General features: G+C 41.1%; 1 protein-coding gene across 6 annotated transcripts in view; it reads left to right on the top strand.

Moving 5' to 3' along the window:
* The window catches only part of KCTD1 (potassium channel tetramerization domain containing 1), a 101,730-nt gene extending 81,621 nt beyond the window's left edge, over positions 1 to 20,109 (top strand). For all 6 annotated transcript variants that reach the window (XM_027638864.1, XM_027638862.1, XM_027638863.1 and 3 more), the window contains 3 exons: positions 14,259 to 14,403; positions 16,691 to 16,996; positions 19,140 to 20,109. In XM_027638864.1, the coding sequence (XP_027494665.1) occupies positions 14,259 to 14,403; positions 16,691 to 16,996; positions 19,140 to 19,298 (610 nt within the window). In that variant the 3' untranslated portion in view covers positions 19,299 to 20,109. The remainder of the gene's footprint in view (positions 1 to 14,258; positions 14,404 to 16,690; positions 16,997 to 19,139) is intronic.
* The last annotated feature ends 520 nt before the right edge of the window (positions 20,110 to 20,629 follow it).

Genomic DNA, 20,629 nt, shown 5'->3' with positions numbered 1-20,629 from the left:
TCTGACTGCCTTTGTGTTACCAGTGTGAATATGGCAGGCTCATTCTTTACAGCAGTGTAAATCCCCAGGGTGTATCTCTACCAGAGGTCTTTTAACATCAAAGCAATGTAGATAGTGGCTGGTGTCAATTAAAGGCAGCAGAGATGGCTGTCCACTGCAGCTGGAGCTCTGGGTGGGTTGCAGGATGCAAGGATGGAGTGGGGCTTATGGGTGCAGCTGATGAGCAGTAGGGCATTGGGGCAAGCATCTGATCTCAGGGGCAGCTGCAAGCAAATACCTGTTGTCTTTCTGCTTTCGTTGACTGCACTGCTACAGTATTGGTGGTAATACCACAGAGCCCAGTCTGACCTCAGGTGCCTTCTCCCTCCTGATAAAACCCGTCATGAAGCAGGTGCCTTCTGCTCCACAGCCGAGCAACCCAGGTCCATTTTGTCTCCTGTGATTATTTTTTTGGTAGTCATCTTGTGGTTTCACTCAAGGAAAAAAAACTGTGCAAAAGTGAGTGGCCGAGGACTGCACCATAGGTTTCCATCACAGGACTGCAAGCTTAATTCAAATAAATGTAGACTTTTGTGCATGAGGTGGTTAGCAATATATGATTTGGTGGTCTGACTTCCTAGTCAGAGTTGGTTGTTTTAAGACATTGTCTTTCTCCAAACTTCTTCCCTTCATTGTGCTAGTTGGCTTCTGCCTGCCTCTAAAAAAGTAGGTTTTTAGGAAGGTAGTGGAAAATAATCAAAATCATACTATAGCCCCAAACTGTTTGTTGTAACACCAGTAGCTTCTGGGGAGATGGGGCTTTGATGAAACAGTGCAGCTCTTGATTACCCTAAACTATTTTCAGTCTTCTGCACCTTTTGATAACGTGGTTCCGTAGATCTCCTGCGAAGATAGTGGAAAACAATTTATATCTATGCCTTGGGGTGATGAAAGGAAAAAAAAACCCCAACCCAGAAATCTACCAAGACACCTGGATTTCTGCTAAATTAAAATTTTATTATGTTCATGTATAGAGCAAAAAGCATTAGTATTAAGTAGCTACACAAGTGGAGGGGATAGTGCAAGGTGGTTGTAAGGTGTTTTATTTTCAGCAAACACAGAGAGGAGGAGGACTTCTTGAAACAGTTTTCTGTCCCTGAAAATGCCTGTATTGGAACTTGTATTGTTCTGAAAAGATATAGGTTTGAAATTCAATGTTGTTAGCTCTTTTTTCTTCTTGTTGTTAAGGGAGTCTTAGCCTTTTGGCATTCATACCCACTTGGGTGGTTGATCAGGGGTTTTTTCAGTATTAACGCAAGCTGCAACTTAATCTATTGATATGAAAATTGTGCAGTGTTACCAGTGTCTGTGGAAAAGGGCAGATGCAGTTGAAAAAACTCCTTTTTTCCTCTTCTTTTAATCCAGGGGTAGTTAAATTTTGCACTTTTTAGAGAAAAGCTTCACAATTAAGTGAATTAAATAATGAAAACCTACAAACTCAAGCAGTAGTAGGCTACTTCATCATCAGCATCTTTCTGCTAGTTTAAAAGCAGTACTCAGCTTGGTAGGCATCTTGTTGTTTATTAGCAGCCTGGAATTGCCACAGGGAAATTCTGACTGTTGGGTTGTGCTGGTTTCTACCAGAAAGATCACAGCAGATGTAAAATATATATATATCCTAAGTATTGTAAATCCTCCAGACTGATGGAGTTACGCTTATTTGACTGTTTCTCCACAGATCATTTCCCGCTTGTTTGCCTGTTCTCAGAATTTATTAGTTGCTATGTGACAGAGCTGTTGTAATCTTTCAGCCATGTGATCAGTGGCGTACAAGGTGTACGAGGAATGAGATCCAGTCCTGTGTGGGTGGGCTACCCTCCGTGGGAGTCTGTGTCTGTCCATAGGCTGTAGCTCGGTCCTAGAGTCAGCTCACGTCAACACCCTGCTAAAATACTCGAGGCTGACTGCCTGCATTTAGGAAATGGGGATCCTAACACACTTGCGGTATGACTTTGGACGATGCTCTCCTGTAGTGAAGCTGCAGCTCAGGAAGAAGCTAAGAGCAGTCAGCTCCTCTATGTGAGGGTAACCTGAGTTGCAGAGTAAATTAGTGCTTAAATTAAAAATGTTACAAGTTCCTACACAATTTAGGAGCACTACAAACTATTGCTCTGAACTTAATATCATATAAATTTGTGATTTTTTATTCAACAGAGCCTGATTTTTTTTTTTAATTGAAATTAGTATCTAGGAAGAATAGTGTTAGATTTTGTTTAATATATGAATTTTGGGACAGTTAGTTTCTGGTCACCTTGTGAGTGAGATATGCTTACCTTGACATGGGCAGCTACTGCCTGTGCACAGTTCCTGACTGGATTCCTGTGGCTGCTCCAACAGAGCACAAGCCTGCAGTAGTGTCCCTGTGCCATCCCCACAGCCCTTTGGGATGCCCTGGAGTATCTCAAGTGGCAACAGGCAGCTGAATCACATCCTGGATGTTGTGTATTAAAGGCACCATGATATAACATTTACTTTTGTCATGTGGTATTTTTGAGGATTTCACTGTTTTCACATATGTGGATTAATTATTCCTTGTGTCATTAGTTCATGGGGCTATATTGCTTCTGTGCTGTATGTCAGTTCTCTTCCTTTCTCCTCTCTCTACCTCCTCCACAGAATTGCATCTGACCTACTGTTGGGTTTGGTATGGCTGCAGGGATGATTACACCATGACAGCATCTAATTTAATAAACAATAAAGCCACTGTTTTGTATATGTAAAGTTTGTCAATGGAAATAATGTTATCTGTGTGTTTTTTTTATCACCCCACCACCAGCAAAATGTTGAGGTGTGGCTTTGGCATTTCTAACCTATGCAGTAAGCATTATTTATTGTTCAGAGCCACTGTCTAGGATGTTTTAGGTGGACTTTCCTGTCCTCTTAACTGATTAGCACACAGGTTCAGTATGAGCTGATTTGTTTAATGGTGTGATTTGTCTAGTTACTGAAATGCTTACAGAAATGGAACCGTTTAAACATGTAAATATATGGGAATGAGTTATGCGGGTAACAGAACTTGATTGCATTCACACCACAATACAGGTATAAACACACCTGTCTGTGTAGACACATGCGTGTGTCCACGCTAGGAATCACAGCAATATAATTGTAATGTGTGTAAGTTCAGCCATAGAATCACAGAATGTCAAGGGTTGAAAGGAATATCATCTTGTCCCAACCCCCCTGCCATGGGCAGGGTCACCTTCCACTAGACCAGGTTGCTCAAGGCCTTATTCAGCCTGGACTTGAACACTGCCAGGGTTGGGGCATCCACAACCTTTCTGAGCAACCTGTTCCAGTGCCTCACCACCCTCACAGTTAGAGTTAATCAAAAGAGCAGTGTACTGTCCTGTGTTTCTCATACTAAATTCTGTGCTCATCACACCTGTTGGTTCCTTGCTTCTACCGTGTATGCTCTGGTGCTATCTGGATTGCCTTTCTCAAAGACTTTGTAATCTAGGATATTAGCCTGAAAGTACCATTTTCATTCTAGGTAGAGGAATCTCTGAGCAGGTGGGCTAAGTAGTAAAGGAAAACACAAATATTTGAGAGAATCGTAATAAATGTGCGATTTTGTAGCTGGCCTTGCAGCTTCTCTAGTTGCAAATAAAGTCAGTTTTATAGGAAAAGAACATTATTTGGGCAGCCAGGCTGACCTTTGTTTGTAGTTTTCATGGTGTATGTGTAATAATACCATCTCTAATACATTTGCCTGCCACTGTGCAAAGAAATGTGTTGCTTATTTACTAAACATGTCATCAGCATCTCCTGTTCCTCTTCAGTTCAGCGTGTATCCTTGGGCTGTATTTTCTGCATGTTATTTGAGTCCTGTTCTCAAGAGCCATTCTTGCATGCTTTCTTTACAATGTTCCTTAGTCTGGTACCTTCTTGCTTCACTCAAAGGAGGAAAAAAAAGTAAGGCAGGTGTGCTTAGTGGTAGCATCACACTAGAAATCTGGCACATGCTTGGACAGAGTTAATTTCTCCTGGTCAGCCCTCATCTGCCTTACCTGTGTTCCCTTGCTGCAGCGCCTTCCTCATCCATTAGACCTTCTACTCCCTCAGATGAAGCAGGGGTCCTGTGGGCAACAGTCTGCTAGGTGTACAACCCTGGCTTGTCCCCGGCTTCTGTGCCAAGTGGAGAGTACTGTGAGAAAGCAGTAGGTCATTAAAGACATAGTCTAAACTCTTTCATACAGAGGGAGGTTTGCAAATGCAAGTTGCAGGAACATCTCTAATATCTGACATATCTTAACTTGTGGAGTTGGTTTTGACTGCCTTAATAATGTTCTTTACATGTGTATTTTTTTGTTTCCTTTGTCTATTCCTATACGGCTTTAAAAAAACAGGCTGAACAGCCTTTCTACCTTCCCTTTTTCTTTGGTCAGTTGGCAAATTTTTCTTTGGTCAGTCCAAGCCCAAGTTCAACAGCAGGGTTAAGACTCACTAATATGTTTTACAGGCTTCTGCTGCACAAGCTAGCAGCGGCAAATTGTTGTCCTCTGCATGAACTGCACTTGAGAAGGATGTTACAGAATTTGTATGTGACTTTCATTGGTATTTATTGAAAGCAGAAGAGCAAGGATGTTTGGGAAAACTGCATTCTGGGCTCTGGAGGATGGTGTTTTCTGGGGACACAGGCACAGATGTAGGAGTTTTAGAAGCATTTTTTCTCTCTGAATTTTATTCATTAATGAGAAGTTTTACTTAAGCTTCAACATGACTTCTTTCTCTCTCTTGGGAAGCAGTCCCCAGAGGTTCTACCATGCAGCACGCAGTAGTTAGTTGTACAGTCTCCTGCCTTCATGGGCTGCAGTGCAGGAGGAGCTTGTGCAACTCTTGCAAAGGGAAAGGCAAGTGTGTTCTTGTCCTGTCTATGAAAACGTGTTGTCCTTTCTCTTAGAGAAGGCAGCAGTTAGCAAAACAACATAGATGTGATTTCTGGCTACGTAGTCAGAGTTGCGAAGATCTTGGAAAGCTCCGTTCATTATGGTTTCATTGCAAGGTTTGTCATTTATAGGGAAACAGGTTCCACGCATATGAAGTGTGATGCCTTGTTCCCAAAGTAACATCCTGGAGAGGGACAGTGTTAGGGATACCGTAGAGCTTCTTAGATAGCATATACGTGCTAAAGTGGGGTCTCTGCTGATATTGGATCCAGAACTCATTTTGCTGCTGTTTTTCCAAGGCATTTCAGGGAGAATCTCAGAGTGTTTCCTATTTGCCTTGTGATTTGTGTTTGGAATTTTGATGCTGAGTCTTCTCAAGGGTACTGAGGAAATCTTGAGAGCTAATAGTGGTTTGAACGAAATTCATGAAAGCTGAGGGGCAAACTTTATGTACGAATGAATACATCAAAGGATTTCCTCCATTCTGAGAAGGTTTTTTGTTGGTTTGTTTGGGGTTTTTTTTAATATCATGAGTAGGACGAGAAATGGCTCTGGTAGCTTTTTCTGAGATGCTTTAACAGTGTCTTTGCTTTGTGGAATCTGCATTTACAGGTTTATCTATAGGGATTTGAAGATGGGTATTGTTAACAAGCCTTTTTTTTGTTTTGTTTTAAGAAAAGTTGGCAGGCTCAAAGGAGCCTGAGTTGAAACTAATATGTTTTTGCATTTTGCTTGAATGTGATCCTATGACACAAGTTCCACTTTTTTACATTGCTGCCTGTGAAGGAGTTCAGTGTTCTGAATATATAGATTATCATGGCCTTTGGGATGTTGTGCAGCCACTGGTTTACCTACTTTCTGGCTTTTGGTATTGAAAGATAAACACTCCTGTTCTGCTCCTATCCTCCATTATCTGTACTCACAGCAAACCTGACCATCTTAAACATGATTAAAATTTAATTCAAAAGTTATTAGCTAATTATGACGCAAAGTACTTAATTTGCCATTGCACCCTAATAACTTAAAGGTACTCCTGATAACTTGGTAATAACCGTATCACAAGCAAAAGGACACGGTTGCTACTAACTTAATAGGCAGCTTCCCTCAAGATAAAACAAATAACATACCTCAATGAAATCGGATTCAAGCTTAGTAAAATTATCTTGGCAAGCAAAGAGAGTATTTGTTAATTTTTCTGTGAAATGTTATCATTGCCAAGAAAACTTGGTTACAAAAAACAGAGATGGCAAAAGTATTTGCATGAATAATTGATTTAACATTTCATTGGTTTAAGTGATTTTAGGAAAAGTGGTTTTGATATGCTCTGGAAAACTAAAAAGTTTTTAAGGACTTATTTGCAAGATACCAAACACTGTAGGAGATGTGGGGCTTAAACGCTTGTAGTCTGTTCTTCAGTATATCCAGTGCTTGAGCAAGCCTGAAAAAAAAAAAAAAAAAAGAGCAAGGAAAGATGGCATTGTAAAGAGTAAAATGCAGGTGGTCAAGCTGTGGCTATGAACCAGCAGGTATGCAGGGGAGCCCATGTGTGTGACTGCTTTATTGCCTGATGTCCTCACAAATACCTGGAGCAAATTTCCCCTTGTGATGAGAGGGATGATGGCAGGTATCTGCAGCCTCCTCCCTGGTTCTGAGTCTCTGTAATTGGTCATGTGGGGTGGGTCAGTCAGAGAGCTGGCCTGTCCTAGAGGTGTCTCAAAGTCCTAGAGGAAGAGAGGGGCTAAGGTACTGATCTGTAGATAGTTGTCGCGGTCCGAAAGGGGGACAGGACACGAGGAAGGGTGCAAGCAGACTTCTTTATTCAGGTGTGTCCCTGATTTTTAAGCGTCCCGCCAGGGAAAAAGGGGCAGAACATAGGGTGGGCTATCAGACAGACAAATGGGGGAGCAAATCAGAACAGGGCACAGGCAAAAGGGGGAGGAGGAAGCCTGGGCATGTGCAGTTGTGCACTGCGTAGCATGGATACAGTGAAACCACATAATAACAGTAAAGTCCATATGAAAGTCCTGCCAATTGCTGTATACTTTTCTCCATGCCTGGAACTGTTCCCATCCTGAATCTTGCTTCTCTACAGATAGTGGTTTGGCTGAAGGAGCAATCTATTTTGGGATTGCAAGACTTCAGTTTTCTGGAGACAGATCTGTATGATAGCAAATAGGTTGAGGGAGCGCTTGGTATCTGGAGACAAGCAAAACTGTGAGGGTCAGGGATTTGTTCAGTCACTGAATCACAGAATGTTCTGAGTTGGAAGAGACTCACAAGGATCATCAAGTCCAGCTCTTAAGCAAATGGCCCATACACGTCTTCAGGAGTGTCAGCAACTTCAGTGTCTGTCAGATGGAGGAACCTTACTTTCTGAAAAGTGATGAGGATTGTGGGGATGAAGATCCTGGTTTGGGGTGGGGGAACACCTGGTGAGCAGAGGATAGACCCCTCTCAGCCACATCTGAAGCCTGTAATGCAGTCTAGAGGTTTGGGAGGTTTGGCCAACAGTATTGAAATTGCTTTTGAAGCACTTACCTTCCCACCTTGTGTGAAAAAATGCAGATTAGGGTTTTAGCCTGTTCCTCTTATCAGTCTGCATCTCCCTAGTATACCAGAGCAGAGAGAGAAGGAATATGGTAAACAGAAACTCCCTGGCCCATCCGCAGTCTGGGAGTAGTGCTCTCCTGGCCTCACCCTTGTTGCCATCGTACAATGTGGGAGATGGTTTCCATCTGCCCACAGATATCGTTTTCTGGTCGTGAGTCACTAGCTCTTGACATCCAATCCCAACTATTTATTCCTCTCTTTTCTCAAATGTCAGCATTTCTACAAATGCCATTTGGGTCTGGGTGGATGATGGTCCTAAGTTTGGGAATGGGGGGTTGATCATCTCAGGAGAAGGCTGTGACAGAGCCTGTGTTTTTTGACTTCTGTTGAACATTCAGGCACCCTGCACCCACCAAATTGACTGGACATCAATCAGTATGTTATGTACATCAGGGAAGTTACTGTATCAGCTCTCTGTCATAGTGTAATTATTAGTTCTGCTGTGAATCTCCTAGGTAGATGGGTCAGCTGTTTAGTGGGAAAAATACAGGTTTTAATTTTTCTTGGAAAAACTTCCTTTTCAGTAAAAACAGAGATTAGGGTGCTTCTGCTGACTTCTGGAGCTTCGGCCATCAGTTTTTCAATGCACCCCAGTGTTCCCTGTGACCCATGTATCCACTTTTGGTCAGCTGTCCTTAAGTTAAATGTCTTGCATGCTCCATGATCATCTATGGCGTAGAAAGATGTAGTTTGCTCTCATGTAAGTAGCATTCCTGCAACATGACTAATGATGTTGTGCAATTTATCCTTTTCCAGTTAATGTGTCAGTTTGTCCGTGTGGATTACATCCAGTGACTATTAGTTCATTTTGTAATATGTCTGATTTCCTTTCATCTCTACTCCTGATGCTGCCTCTGATCAGGCAGGTTATAGCAAATCCCATGTTTCTCTGTTTTTTCTTTTTTTTTGTCTCTGATGCATTCCCTGATGATACCACGTCACTCATCATTTCAGATCCTTCCCATCTGCTTCTCACATGCTTTGCTCTGTCTTTAAGATTATTCACCAATTTTAGTCTATCTCGATTTCTTCTAAATGTTTTATTAACGCTCTGAGCCTTGCCCCTACCTTTTCTTTTACTTTCATGCTGAAATAACAATCTTAAGATGTTTGAAATTTTCTCCATGTAAATTATTCAGTTCCTTAATCTTTAGCAAATATTTCTACAAAGGTTTGACATCTGTTTGACTCAGTATTGGGCATTTATCTGTTCTTTAAAATGCCATATAACTTCTTTTTTTAAATCTCTTAAGAACTGGTATTTTAATACCTCCACCAGTACATTCTTCTTTCTCTGTCATTTTGGCTCCTATATAAATACTTTTTCTATAGAAGGTTTAATGAGACTTTAGGTTTTAGTACATTTTTCCCCTGTTACCTGTGCTTTATAATAATTGTATTCATGCCTCTTCTCATAATGTAGGAACTGTCTGTGCCAAGGAATTCCTGAGACTCATGGACATGAAACCTTAAATTAAATGTAAGAAGGAAGAGATAAGAACAAATTATAATAGCACTGAGAGCAAAAGATTACAACAGGGTATTTGGTTAAAATGCGGTTTTCATAATATATGTTCCTGAAAATTGCGAATGTATTCTGTTATGTTTATGAGCCAACTTTTGTTGTGCAGAGTTATAAAGGTTGCTATGTATTCGGTCTCTGTGGATCCAAATGATGTGAGGTATTCAAAAAAGAAGAGCAGGTTGATACTGTCAAAGTGGTCCTCTGAAAAAAAGAACAGAAACCTCATCATTCTCTGCTTGGGTAGGATAGCATGTCTCCCTGGCATGGATCCCTCTTCAACTGTACTGGCTTCTAGGGGACAGTGCAAAATTGTATGATTTAGACATATGAGGAAGTAAAATTAAATAGCCATGAGATGAGCATACCATTAAACAGATCTAATTTATAATGGGCTCTTATGCAAATTGCCGTTGAGCTCTCAGTAAAAGAAAATGAAAAGAGATTAATAAAGACAACTTGGACTAAAAAGTTGCAGAGAAAAAAAAATGTAAAAACCTGTTTCAGCTCACTCTCCATGCACCCCAGAGTGTTAAATAAGCATTCCCATTAGCCATGTAAATATAATGATGTTATAATAAAACTTGCACTTAACTTTTAAGGGCCAAACTCCTAATCACTTTGTCACAGTGGCTCCAACAAGTGAGTAAGATTTCAAATAAAATACCTGTTCTTTGCCATGTGATTCATTACTGGGGGGAGAGAGATCTGTTTTCATGCATATTTTGCTCTTTGCCTGCTGCTGAATATCCAACCCCGGTGAAGTCTGAGGCAGTTACTTGCCTTGCCATTAGCATGGAATTGCAGGTGCCAGGGCACTGCGGATGCTCCTCCTACTGCACGGTTCCCTCCAATGGGTTAATAAAAGGACTTAGCACCAGTTTTGATCCCTTTTTGTTGTTCTGTGAAAGACATGGGGGGCAGGGAAATCTAACAGCTAAGGAACTGTTGAAAGTAGTTTATTGCAAAAGATTTTCAGTTAGTTTTGAGTTCATAGTGTTCTCTGATAAAGAAGTTAAAATGAGAAATAATATACTGAATATATTCAATTGTAAGAAACGTTTATTTTCTCAGAGAAAAAAGAGGTTTATTTCTGCCTTACTTTGCAAGTGATGTAATATTCTGCATGCTTATTCCTTTGATTGCAAAAGGGAAGAATTTTAGCTTTGTCCAGTGAAGCCGTTAAAACAGACTGCAGAACTGTGTCATTTTTCTTGGCACTGAGTTTTGCCATAGTTGTCTTGTTTACTTCATATTGACCATCTTGTTCCTAATTGTTGCTGCCTTCCCACATTCTCAGCTGAGGCATAATATACTAAAGTGAAGTCTTTTCCCTTTATGTATATAATAATATATATAAATATTTATACACTGAGAGAGCAAAGTTATAAACACACTGTGTATACAGTTTTGCTGCAGACTGAGTATATTTTTATACTTGAGAAGCAGGACTTGATTCTGAAGAATTTGAGAAATCCTGTAAGCAATGTCATCTTCCCGTGCTAGCTTCTTGGTCTAGAAATGCTGTTATGGGAGTGCTGGTGTGTGGGAAGAAAGATCCATCTCTGTAGTATTTTATGGAATTAAAACAATGATCTTTTACATGCCCTGTTGTTTTTTCTTCACTAAACTCAGGCTTGTGGCTTGGCCACATACCAGGCTTGACACAGGTTTGTGTCTTAAAGTAAAACCAAATTCTCGATGGAAGCAGGATTTTCCACTGGTTATATTTTCAACCCTTTTCTGGCAGTGGAATATGATACTTAAAGCCACAGACATTAATTATTACCCATTGGAGGTCGCACTTTCAACCCATGGGACATTAATTTTCCTGATACATAGAAAATTTCAGCCTGTTAGTTTTAATTAAATATTTCAGAAGCACGTTTTCGTGTAAATGGACTACAGTTTCTTATCCTTTACCCTTGATATTTGGCTAATTCTGCATATAATTATCAGCTTATTTTGCAAGCCTCCTTCAGAGCATTTTCCTGTTTCAAAAATCCATTTAACTGTTATGTATTTGTCATTCAAAAAAAAAGGTGTCTTTGTCAATCATCAGCCAACATTGTCAAGAAGGAGATGGGGAAAAACATCTTTCAGGTTTTCTTGGGAAGTGAAATTAAAATAATTAAAATAAGAATGATATACCAGTCCTTTCTTGTGCCAGCGAACTGGTGTCTCTTAAGCATTTATAATTGCAGTGTTAGACCAAGCAGGAGTATCAGCAGAGCTACAGGGAGGATGGTTACTCAGATTGTGTCATATAAAAGAGGTGCCAACTGAGGCATGGGAGGGAGCTTGCCACTGCCTCTAGGAACCCAAGAATGCTGGTTGTTCCCTGGATCCTGGCATAGCCCAGTCTCCTCTCCTGATGGGTGTAGCAAATGCAGCTTAGGAGCAGGACCATGTCACCAGATTTGGATCCCATATTATCTCAACTTTTTCCCTGAAGGCCATGTGAAGGATGTGGGAATCTATGTTTTTCCATCTCAAAATGAAAAGAAAGCTTTAATTTTGTTTACAGGAACCTCTCTGCTGGGGGTCTACCCTTCCAAAGCTGTTTTAGTATGTGAAAGTGCAGTTGTGTATTGCAAAGTGGTCCTGGGAGGGGAGCCAGAAGGGAATTGGGACTTTGCAATTCCTGGGGTTTTGTCGCTGCAGCCGAGCACTAAGGCAGTGTTTTCAGTTAATGCTTCCAGCCCATACCCAAAGCTTTTGAGGTCCCAGGTAGCATTCCCAATGGCTGTGTGCTCTCCTCAGCATTATGGTTTTGTCAGAAGGCTCCATCCTCTGATAGTATCTTGCTCTTCTCTAAACAATTAATAAAATGGAGACAAAAAGCCTAGAGGTTTAAAATATGTAATTATATAAGTAATTTAGAACTAGGAAAATGCTGCAGAAACCAATTACAATTATGCATTTCAGTAATGACTGACTTGGCCAAATACATGTTTTGTGTGTGAATTCCATGATAGATTTCAAGATGACTTGCTTGAGTATAGGGGAAAATTAATTCTAAATGCTGAGTACTTCCATTTTAGACATAAAATGTGGTTCATCTACCTAGTCAACAGGAGTCTGTATTATATGGGGTTTTGCAGCTTAAATTTTGAGCAGCAGGGCAGGTAATAACAAGTCTTCGAGGAAGAAGGCTTGAATAGTTCTAAGGGATGGCTTTTAAAAGAAGTGTTTTGTTCCTGATCATGCTGCAAAATATATTTCATTCCTTATATGCTATGGATTTCATGTGACTTTATTTGATTCAGGGATTTATTACAGAATTGTAAATGGCCAACTGAGGTTAATGGGGTTTTATTTCTTTCCTAGTCTCCTCTCAGCCGGTGAGAAACTATAGATGAGACTTGTATTCTGTTCAGAACTTGTATATGTACCTGCTCAGGGCACAGACATCACTCCAAACTCAATTTGGATTGTCTGTGCCGTTTTCAAAGGGAAAGTGTGTGGCTGTGGGTGCAACACTGTGCAGAGTCACCTGGAACCCTGACTCTGCAGTTCCCTGAGATGCTGCTGCAAGCCCTGCTGCCTCCCCCTCTTTGGGAACCACTTCTGTCTTTTGCCTCTTGAACCCCTCCTGGAAATTGCCTTCTGCTGGCCAGGGGATGCGGCATCTCTCAGCATGGGATGCTTCATGCAGCCAGGAGGGCTCGTAACCTCTGAGTTTCTGGTGCCTTTTTTTTTTTTCAGACTGGGGGTGGGGAATGGTTGTTTATTCACTTCTTTTGAAACAAAGAGTATGCCATGACTGTTTATTGTGCTTGCTCTGTCCTTTTCATGAGAAAATAGACTTGTACCACAAACTGAGTGTGATCAGGAAATAAAAGTATCTGTTGGTCCCCTACCTCCTTGCTGATGTCTGGTAATACTATTGTATGCTCTCTAGTAAACTGTGGTGGTTTGCTGATTCCCAAAACAGATTGGTTTTGTTGGGAAAGAAAACTACATATGAACAAGACTTTCCTTTAAGATATTGGAAATGTGGTATCTGCAGAATATTACAGAATGTAGCAGGTTGTGACAAAGCTCTGAAATTGTGCCCCAAATTGTTGGCAGTGTTTCACATGGCGTGTCTGTTTGACGTATCACAAGTGAGCTATTTCGAGACCATTTGTTTACAGTTCTGGTGTTGGAAAGATTCAAAAAGTACTTCCACATTGCATGTACAGGCATATGAGCAGGCACACAAAATTAGACCTACCAGTCACTCCTGCTCATTTCATTGGGAAACCACCAGTGACTCAGGACTGTTTTGCAAATGCTCCAGTGTAGAATTGAAACATTTATTTCATGTTACTCTGAAGGTTTTGTTTGGAGTTTTCAGCCCTTTCTCTTGCTCTAAGTAAAGCTGTTTTGAGAGACCCACATCCAGAAATGTATGTGCACCCAGCAGTTGATGCTGCAAAGGCCTGCTGGCAAGCAGAGGCTCTCTGGGTAGCTGTGTGGTTCTGGTGGTCAGTAGGTGGTCTCTAAAAATTGTGACATTTTTCTAGATTGCTGTAGAGAGTTCTGACTGATACCTACCAGTTAACTTTTACATTAAATCATTAGCTCACGTTGAAGTGTTATCTCTTTTGTACCCCCATCTTCATATTCCCATAATGTGCTGCCCCTCAGCTGTGCCTGCCTTAGCATTGGTTGCAGTAGTGGTATCGAAAAGGTGATCTGGGTGTAAAAAACAAACAAACAAAAACCAAGCAAACAACCAAAACAAACTTATTTCCCAGGTACAGTTTCCAGACTAGATGAAGTTCATTGTGCAGATGAAGATCATTCCTCTCTGGAAAGCAGAATGAGTCAATCAGTGGTGTTGGAGCATCTAGTGTGGATGGGGTGTGCTGAAGGGAGCAATCAGAAGAGGTGCCCAAAATAATTGAGGGAGTGTCATCTCATGAGACACAGATTTGGGCAGTGAGGTGGGTCCAAGAGGCTGCTGCCCTGACTGCTTTTCTTCCGCCTCCCATCCACTTCCCCTGCTGTGCTGCTTGGAAGTTCCTGAGGCCATGCTGGAAAATGTGGCTTAAACCATAGTTTGAAAACAGCCCTTTTCTTATGGAGCAGAGCCACAGAGCTGCTTCGGTGAAGTATGTGTGAGAGGGTTTTGTAGCGTTGGGCCATTTGAGCAACTCTTGAGCTGAGTTTGGTCTGACTCTGCTACTCTTCTCTTGTTTCCTCTCCAGAATTGGCCGGCTTTTTGATGGCACAGAGCCCATTGTCCTCGACAGTCTCAAGCAGCATTATTTCATTGACAGAGACGGGCAGATGTTCAGATATATCTTGAATTTCTTAAGGACATCGAAACTCCTCATTCCTGATGATTTCAAGGTGAGATTTCAAGGGACTTGGGTGTTTTGCATGATCCTTGGTAAAGCAAGGATCTGGTGTGTAGTCAAAAGAGAGCCCTAGACAGGGAAGAGGGACTTGCAGGGTATGGTGTTTGATTTCATGTACGTGGCAAAAGTAAGCATGGAGTTGCTAAAGTGGTATCTTCCTTTCCTAGAGTGGCATCAGTATTAAATTTTCCCCTCCTGGCTCTAGTGTAATGAAGCAACCTTGCCAGGTTTGACCTTGGGAAATTAAATATTGTAGGATACTGATGGAAACAGAAAGGATGTTACAATCTGCAACTGACTGCTCATGAGCTTGGCTGATTACTTGTCCTCTCATCCGTTTTTATGCTTCCCTCTGATTGCAGCAGCTCCAGTTTCCACTCCCACACTGAAATTAAGAAAATGATGTGGGAATCACAGTATTGACAAAATAAACTGCATACATGGTAATATTTGAGCATTAAGTCATAGAATATTTTCTCTCTCAGACTCTTGAAGGCATACTGCAAGTCTAATTTTGGAATTTGAGATAAGTCAGGGATGAGTAGTTCCATGTTCATTATTTAAACTTTATTAAAGATCCTGCTTCTTTTTCTTTTCAATAACAAACTTGTAGTAGTTCACCGTGTTAGACATTAGTCTGCAGAGGCAGAGCTTCAGACTGCATGTGATGTTTATCTGCTAGTAGGTATGTGGGTGTATATGTGGTGTCAGAGAGCTGGGGACCGTGGTTGCAATCAGAACAGATCTTTATCATTACTTAATGAACACACATCAGTGCAGCTGGCTGTGCCCCTAATTCACTGGGGGAAATACAGCAATTGGGATTGAACAGGAGAAGTGATGGGGAAGGGTTAGAGCTGTTCGCCCTGGTGTGCTGCCTTTTGTCCCATGTATCTGAGACAGCTTTTCAGGTGTTTGGGTCATAATAGGTGTGAGGTTGAGTTCAAGAGCTGTATTTCAGCAACCTTTGAGTCATCTGCTGTAGACACATCCTTGTTGCTCCCATGCGTGACAAGGGTAGATCTCCCTGAATAATGTGGGAGTTTGGAACCAGCTGATAAGCATCATTTCCCTGTTTTGAAGTCTTAGGGCATCTTTGTGCTGCTCTTGGCACTTATCCTGGAGGTAATCAGAAATACAGGAAAAGGAAAAGCAACCTTTCATACAATATTAAGAAATTACATGTGTAGAGCCTTTTAAACACATAAATGTATTGTAGCTGTGCCGAAATTAAAAATGCAACTCCTGGCAAGTTCACCCAACTATGATGTTCAAAGGAGTGGTGCTCAAAGGCGTACAAAAAAATCAGCGATTAAAATAAACAGCACTTCATGTTTCTTAGAAATATATAGAGTAGGTGATGTTTTTTGTTATGTATTAAACGTAACTGGTATTTTAAGCTTGATTTAAGTGTCCCATTCACATCAAGTATGTGGTTTCTAGCTCAAATTCAGGACCATATTGATTGTTAGCAGTCTTCTCTTTGTTTCTCTGTTTTCCCTAATTCTTATGTATCGCTTTTCTCTGTATAAATATTTTCCAAATAGTTTTATGCTCTTAAACCTAGAAAAACAAGATTTTTTTTTTTAAATGTTTTTTAAATTTAAAAAATGGCAGTAGGCAGACTCCACATCATCAGTTCTAAATTACTTCTGCGCTGGCTATGCCTAGAAATGCATTCTCTCTGCTCTGGCATTGAGACAATGTAGTAAACAATACTAGTGGCAAAATGGGGAGGTATTAAAAAATACTTAATTTTTAAAATGCAGTAATATGTGCAAACATTATGCAAATATCAGAATCATTTTACACTAACAACCATTGCAGGCGCCCTCATTTACATTCTTATACCTGTTACAATGCCTGCTAGTGTTGCTGTAAGACGCGATGGATCCTAGTGATGAATTTTCTGAATCCTGATTGAATTCTGTTCCATCTGTTCAATGAGGTCATTATTCTATGACATCACTATAGGGATAAAATATGGGGAAAAGTGAGATTTTTTTTTTTTTTGCCTGGATTTTTTTGCATAAGGGAGTTGAGCAAGCATAGCCTCTCCCTCTCCACAGAAGTGCTGCTATACTCAGCCCGTTTCAAGTGGCTAATAGTTATTTTTTCCTTGTTCTGTTATTTTATTACACTTCCTACACAGTAATTAGTAGCTATGTCTGAAGGGTTCCAGACCTAGAGCGGTGTTGGCCTGAATAACCATATACATTAAGTGCCACATTAGCAATGCCTCTTTCTTAATTGTGCACAGTAATGCATGTGTCTTTCAGGACTACAGTTTGTTATATGAAGAAGCAAAGTATTTCCAGCTTCAGCCCATGCTGGGAGAGATGGAAAGGTGGAAACAGGACCGGGAGAGTGGCCGCTTCACAAAGTCTTGTGAGTGCCTGGTGGTGCGGGTTGCCCCAGATCTCGGAGAGAGGATTACACTAAGTGGCGATAAGTCATTGATAGAAGAAGTGTTTCCAGAAATCGGTGATGTGATGTGTAATTCTGTCAACGCCGGCTGGAATCACGACTCAACGCACGTCATCCGATTTCCACTGAACGGATACTGTCACCTCAACTCAGTTCAGGTAGGAAATCACATATGCATTTTTTGAAAGGGAGGCTGCTGGCCAGGTACCAGTGGGCTGATCCTCGTCCATGTCACTGGAGTGTTTTGGTGAACAAAATCAGCTGGAGGCTTTAAGCTAGTTATTTGCCTCTGTGGGTCAGGACGTCTTTCTTGATTTAATTACATATATTCCCCAAATCTCTTTGCAAGCAAACTACAGTAGTGTTAAAATTTTCTGTGGTCTCAGGAAAGACCCTTCGCTTTCACTTCCATTGGTTTTTCCTAATTTTTTATGGCATAGTAGAGGCCTGTTGGGATTGATAGGACAAGGGGTAATGATTTTAAACTACAATAGGGTAGATATAGACTAGATAAAAGGAGTAAAATTTTTACAGTGAGGGTGGTGAAACACTGGAACAGGTTGCCCTGAGAGGTGGTGGATGCCCCATCCCTGGAAGCATTCAACGTGAGGCTGGAGAGGGCTCTGAGCAACCTGATCTAGTTGAAGGCATCCCTACTTATTGCAGAGGGATTGGACTAGATGACCTTTAAAGGTCCCTTTCAACTATGATTGAATATAGCAATGTCTCAAATCAGTAGCTGTTACGAAATGATTAAGAAAAAATCTGGGAGATAAATGTAGGTAATTTCTGGAATAATTATAACAGGGTCATGTGTTTTGTCCTTTGTTGGTGAAAAATAACCAACCTCACACACCTGCCTGCATCTAGTTAGACATCCTGCATAGCCGACACTTTGGATTGTGACCACTTCACATCTGGAATCATCACTAGCACAATCAATGCTGTTACGTTTGGACACAACTCCTAAACACTGCAGACTCATGAGAGAATTCTTATAGAGAACAAGTTTGCGAGCTAAACTTGGTGTCTTTTCATCTGCCAGGTCCTCCTGTCCAGGTAGAGAATCATAGAATCATTAAGGTTGGAAAAGATCTCCAAGATCACCAAGTCCTGCTAATGCCTTAGAATTCTTCAAAATTCAACCTTTGTTGAACCTTTGAACAAAACATCACTATGTCAACTAAACCACAGCACTAAGTGCCACGTTCAGTCATGCCTCGAACACTTCCAGGGATGGTGACTCCACCATTTCCCTGGGCAGTCCATTCCAATACTCAACCACCCTTTCAGTGAAGAAGTTCCTCCTGATGTCCAACCTGAACCCCCAGCAGCACAACTTGAGGCTGTTTTCCTCTTGTCCTGTCACTAGTTGCCTGGGATAAGAGGCCAACCCTCACCTGGCTACAACCTCCTTTCAGGTAGTTGTAGAGTGATAAGGTCACCCCTGATTCTCCTTTTCTCTAGATGAAGCAAGCTGAGCACTGGGGCATGGACTGAAGGCTGGCCAGGCACTGCACTTGTGCTAGCACTTAACATAAGTGTCTGGTAGACCTGTCTAAAACTATCTAGATAGGTCTAGATAACTCATGTTATGCTTGGACAGTTGTCTCTTACTGGTCTTTACTGTCATACTGAAACATCAGAATGGTTTTTGTCATAGCCATTAATGCAAATTTAGAACAGCCTTGGATATAGGATTACAGCTGAAAAGCTGGAGCCAGGGCTGGGAGCTGAGGTCTTTGCACCATCATTTGTTGAGTGAGCTGTGTTGGGTGCATTCCCTTGGCACTCCAAGAGCCCTGCCTGTCTCTTCTTTTTAACTTGTGGATATTGTTTTTCTTTTTTTTTCTTTCTTATTTTTGCCATTGTATTTCCCACTGGAAGCAACACTCTGGCTTTGTGAAAAAGGAGGAAAGAAAGTGAATAAGCAGAACTCATTAGTTCCATGATTAAAGTGAAAAGGTTACCATAGGTAACTGTAGCCACAAACCTTCAGAATTGCAGTTGGTTTTTAAGTCTCCAGTAAATATCGTGATAACTTTTTTAAAATTATGACCATGGTATCTACATTGTCACCATTTAGTTGAGATGTCTGCTCACATTGGCTGTGCAGTCCTTCATTTTTCTTCTTAATTGCTCAGTGGCCATAGTTGGCAGAAATCAGTCCAGTAGAATTAGGCTGTGTAATCACTTTTGTTTCCTAGTTGAATCCATTTGAAAACACCAGTTATTATCATTGGACAGCAAATAATCTGTTTATTTACTTATATGTTAGTGTTTGTTTCCTCTTTTTTGCAGGTACTTGAGAGGTTACAGCAAAGAGGGTTTGAGATCGTTGGCTCATGTGGAGGTGGGGTGGACTCTTCCCAATTCAGTGAATACGTACTGAGACGAGAACTCAGAAGGACATCTCGTGCACCCTCTGTCATTCGAATAAAGCAAGAGCCTCTGGACTAAAATGGACATGTTTCTTTATGCAGAAAAAAAAAAAAAAAAAGAAGAAAGCAAAGAGGAAAACAAAAGGGGACATTTCATGTGCAGTTTGGACTCCAAACAAGTCCTGGAACTAAAATTAAATAAAAGACGCATTTATATCGAATATAGAGACCACACCTGAATTCATATGGGAACACTTGGAATAGTAGTGATAATAATAACCTCAAGATATAAAAGAAAACACACACACATAAAAAATATGTATGTATATGTATGTCTGTACATATATATATGTATGTATATGTCAAGGGGTAGGAAATGCAATGAAAAAAAAAGTGGTAGATGAGGTTGGTGCTGTGATGGCCATTAAGTGTCCTAGGCCCCACCCGGGCCCACTTAACGGTGTACAAGCCATTGCCATGGGGGGGTTCATAGACTACTCTTCACCCATTTTCCATTGCCAAACAGCCATCCACTTTTTAATGTGTACACACCTTGATTCAACTTTATTTGCATATGGAGGTTTATGTCTGTCTTTTTTAGAAGTGGTTGGGCAGGTGTTCAGGAGATGACCATCCATGGCATTGGAAAGCTTGTCAACTGAATTTTAAATGTAGTTTGTACAGAAGTCGCACACTTTTTGTCTGCCCTCACAGATGTGAAAGGTTAACTTTTCTTTTGAATTAGTTTTTTTGTTGTTTTTGTTTTGTGTTTTTCAAAGGGGGCCAGAATAATTAATATTTGGTAGAGATGCTCTGGTTTGAATCTGCTGCTTTCCTACAATTTTTTCAAATTTTATAATGTATTAAATACAATAAACTCCTGTTTAAAAGAACAAGGGTCTGGTTTAAGCCAACAGAAGCAGAGAGGTGGGACTGCACTGCACTCCACCGTGTGGAGGGGTGGCCACTCTGGCAAGGCAGCGAGTAGGCAGTGCTGCCTGCACATGGTGGAGTGAGTTAAAGGCAGCAGAGGCTGTTGAGGGATCTGTCTGGTGTGGCACATGTGGCCGGTATTTCTTCAGCATTGTCTCTTTTTTAAGTTTTGTCTCAGTTGGAAGAGAAGCTGTTGGTCAGATGTGACAATAACACCAGCTCAGCCCAGGGAAACCCATCAGAAAAGGACACCTGGTTCTGTAACTGTCAATGTAACAGTGACTCCTTGCATCATTCCCTCCTGATTAAGGAGTTGGCAGCTTCAACTCTCCAAGCCCTTGCCTTGCTGAGTGTTAGTCAGCCTGTTTGGTTTTAATGTTGTTAATTTCCCTCGTTTCAAGCCATTGTTCTCCTGCCTAGAGAGCGACAGCCCCTTGTGTCACGCCATCGGCTGCGCTGCTCCTGGTAGCAGGCAGT

This window comes from Corapipo altera, unplaced genomic scaffold (assembly GCF_003945725.1).
Source record: "Corapipo altera isolate COAL_440 unplaced genomic scaffold, ASM394572v1 49, whole genome shotgun sequence".
Taxonomy (NCBI): Eukaryota; Metazoa; Chordata; class Aves; order Passeriformes; family Pipridae; genus Corapipo; species Corapipo altera.
Note: the sequence above shows the minus strand (reverse complement) of the source record. Positions and strands in the feature narration are given on the sequence as shown.